Source organism: Loa loa (assembly GCF_000183805.2).
Source record: "Loa loa unplaced genomic scaffold supercont3.275, whole genome shotgun sequence".
NCBI classification, from domain to species: domain Eukaryota; kingdom Metazoa; phylum Nematoda; class Chromadorea; order Rhabditida; family Onchocercidae; genus Loa; species Loa loa.
In genome coordinates, this window is record NW_018108455.1 from 26,939 (window position 1) to 30,461 (window position 3,523).

General features: G+C 21.6%; 1 protein-coding gene across 1 annotated transcript in view; it reads right to left on the reverse strand.

Annotated features, from left to right (window-relative positions):
* Window positions 1-788, reverse strand: part of LOAG_14112 (hypothetical protein) — a gene marked incomplete at its 3' end in the record, with an annotated part of 3,130 nt that extends 2,342 nt beyond the window's left edge. Inside the window, exon 1 of the mRNA XM_020448760.1 lies at window positions 720-788. Coding sequence (XP_020301120.1) covers window positions 720-758 — 39 coding nt within the window. The 5' untranslated portion in view covers window positions 759-788. The remainder of the gene's footprint in view (window positions 1-719) is intronic.
* Window positions 789-3,523: the final 2,735 nt, after the last annotated feature.

The following is a 3,523-nucleotide window of genomic DNA, read 5'->3' on the forward strand; positions in this document are numbered from 1 at the left end:
ATACATTATGTTTTAAGGAATTTGAAAAAAANAAAAAAAAAAAAAGGAAAATTTAAAAAACGATAAGAGAAATATTTCACAGATTGAAATTCATTTATTAAATGTATATTTCATCAATTTTAAATGATAAAAACTTGAAATCATTGAACCAATTTCGGGACGTTTATTTGTCCATTTTATTATTTCTATTTTTTTTTTTTTTTGTATTTGATAAAAATGATAAAAGACATTCACATTTTTTTTTAATTCTAAAATTTAAAAATTTTAAATGACACAAATTTACGATTTTTTTTCAAAAATACATTCCACATCATTACTTTTGAATATGATAGTATTTAAATTGGTATAAGTTAAAAATCAAGTTTCGATATTTCATTAAATTATGCAAAATGCGACGAGAAATGAACAATATCGAAATAAGATAAAAGTGACCAATCGATATTGGCATTATGATAAGATTGAAATGACCAAATGATAACAATGAAAGCAAAAACAAAAGCATTAATTAAAACTCAAAAAAAAACATCATGATTGGTTAATTAATTAATTAGGATCAATATTCTAATCATTAGGAAAGCGAAAACCACAAGTTACATTGCGCATTTGAAAAATTGACTTAAGGAATTATTCGTTTAATATGAATTTTAACAACTATCCAACATATATTTTAAAATCGGCTAATTAAAAAATTTTGATTAAAAAAAAAAAGCCAAACGAACTTTATCTTTATTTCCGCCAAAAAATTTAATTTTAAGCATTTTTTGATTGCTATTAGTTGTATCGGTGATACTGCTTGATGCTGAAGTTGAAGGAGCTGTACTAATAGTTGATGGTGTTGAGGTATATGTTCCGGAACTAGCTAACGAACTACTTCGAGATGATGGTCTTGACTGCTCATTATTATTCAATCTGAAAGTGCTATCATCGATTGACTTTCGTATAATATTTTAAAATCAAACTAAATTTGAGCTATTTTTCAAAATATCCAAGCAAGAATGATAAATTTTATAATTTAAAATTACAATTTTAAATTCATTTAAACATATTATCATTTAAATAAAAAAAAAAAGAAAGAAAACTGATTAAAGTTAAAATATAAATTAAGCGCTATTTTTTTGAAAAAAATTAAAATATGAATAAATTAAATGTTAAATTGTAAAATTAATAAAACAAATTATTTTAGAATTGTAATTTAAAATATATTATAAAATTAAAAAAGTTTAAATTATAGCAATACCCAGATGTTTTAATCGTTGGTGGATGAACACGTATAACAGGAGCACGAAGTGCTGATGCTTTTGGTGATGTAAGTTTAGATGATGTTGTCGTTGTAGTTGTAGTTGCTGTTTGCAATGAATAACCTAAAAGACTAATATTATTGTATTTTGTGTTTAAAAAAAAAAAAAAATAATATATAATTAATTATTAAAAATAGAAAAACAAAATTAATTGCATCAAATAAAATTAATTTTTTGTTTCCTTTTTTGTTATGAAATTTTTTTTTATTTTATTTTAAATTTCATACACATAATAATAATGAAATAGTAAATTTCACAAAATTTTTCAAATAGTATTAGTATAAGAAAGGCGAAAAAAAGAGAGAGAGAGGTGGATAGAAAGAGAGAGAGAGAGAGAGAGGTAGGGAAAAGAGAGAAAGAGAAAGTGGAAAAAATAAAATAAATTTTAAAAAAATAATAAAATTATTAAAAGTAAAATTAATTTAAAAAGATTTAATTTATTAAGAGAAAGTTGGTAGGAAGTAAAGGTAGAAATGAAAAGGATAGAATGAATGAATGTATATAATAGTATTCAAGGATGGTTTATGTGACAATGTTCGGTGAATAATATGATCAAAAAAAAGAAAACGAGAAAGAAAAGAAGAGAAAGAGATAGGAAATAGTTTTTAAAGGTAAAGATGATAAAATGATCTTTTATATAGATGAAAAAAGAAAAAAATAATAATAAAGGAGAAGTTTTACAAAAAAAAAAGAAAAAAAATACGATTGTAACAGAAAAAAGAAATCAAAAAAAAATAAATAAAAGTCAAAAATTGAAAAAAAAGAAAAAAAAAGTTATTATCATTTTTATGCAAACTATTTTTAATTAATAATAGTATTAAATCAAATTTTACAATTACTAATTTTCAATCATTCATTGTATTTGTTATCAATTGTGAACGATTGGTAAAATTCGGTAACATCGTTTATTATCAGTATTAAACGATTGATAAAATTTGATAACATTAAATGTTATTTTTGTAGCATCAAACTTTATCAGTTAATTGATAGTATTTAATCTTTTTTTTTGTGATAATAAATGTTTCATTTAATTTCTTATACTGTTTGATATTTTATCTGTCTATATTTTTTTCCTATCTTAAATTACAATAATCAAATGTACTGTTTGATTAGATGTACAAGAAAACATATTTCATTGTATAGGTATTTATGCAAAAATTTCGAAAACAAATTTTAATTCAATTAAAATTCTATTTTATTTTATTTAAAATGCGAATTTTTATTAAAATAAAAGTGCAAAAGAAAATAGACATTTGCGCAAAAATTTCGAAAACAAATTTTAATTCAATTCGAATTTTATTTTATTTCATTTAAAATGCGAATTTTTATTAAAATAAAATGATAAAGAAGGAAAAAAAGAAAAAGATATAAATGAAAAATAAATTCTGATTAATTTTATTACACTTATTAATGCTACATTCATTGTCCATTTTCTAACACTTATTTTAAAAAGCTTTAAATAGCCATCAATTTAATGCTACGAGATCGATGCTTAACTTCATTAGCAACAACTAGCATTGAATCCACAATGTGTGTCGCATTAATACTGCTATTACAGACTTGCTAGTTAGCTATTATGCAAATGGCTTTCTTTTAGCTTTAGTATCTAGCAAACTTTCATTATAGATAAATTCCCATGTGAAATAACTAGCCTTAGGCTATGAAAAATGGAAGTAAATTTTAACTTTTACTATGAAAATTGAACTGAATTATCATAAGCTTAGTTTAAAATTTATAAAAACTATAAATTATTCCTTAAAAATAGCAACATTTGCATGTTTATCCAATAAAATTTTAATTCAATTCAGCTATATATTATAAGCTAAGTTGTAAAATACAAAAAAGAATGAAACGAAAACAGATGAATTCGATAAAATCAATAGAAAATAATTAAGCTACTATTAATAAATTTTCAAATTTTTAAGCAAATCATTTTTACCAGAAAATTTCACAAAACTTTCATTGTTAAAATTATGAAATTTAAAATATAAGAAAAAATTTGAAATTAATCAAAGGAAATTAATTATTAAGCATAAACGATGATTTATGATTAAATTATAAATGAAAGAGCAAGGAATAATAATAATTGCATGATAATATTCCATTATTTATCATCATTTAAATTTACTTCGAGAAATATTTTTGTCTAATCGAGAATGATGCATACATCGATAAACGAACATTGTATTTCCATTACCATTAATTAAACTATTTTAGGAATGAGA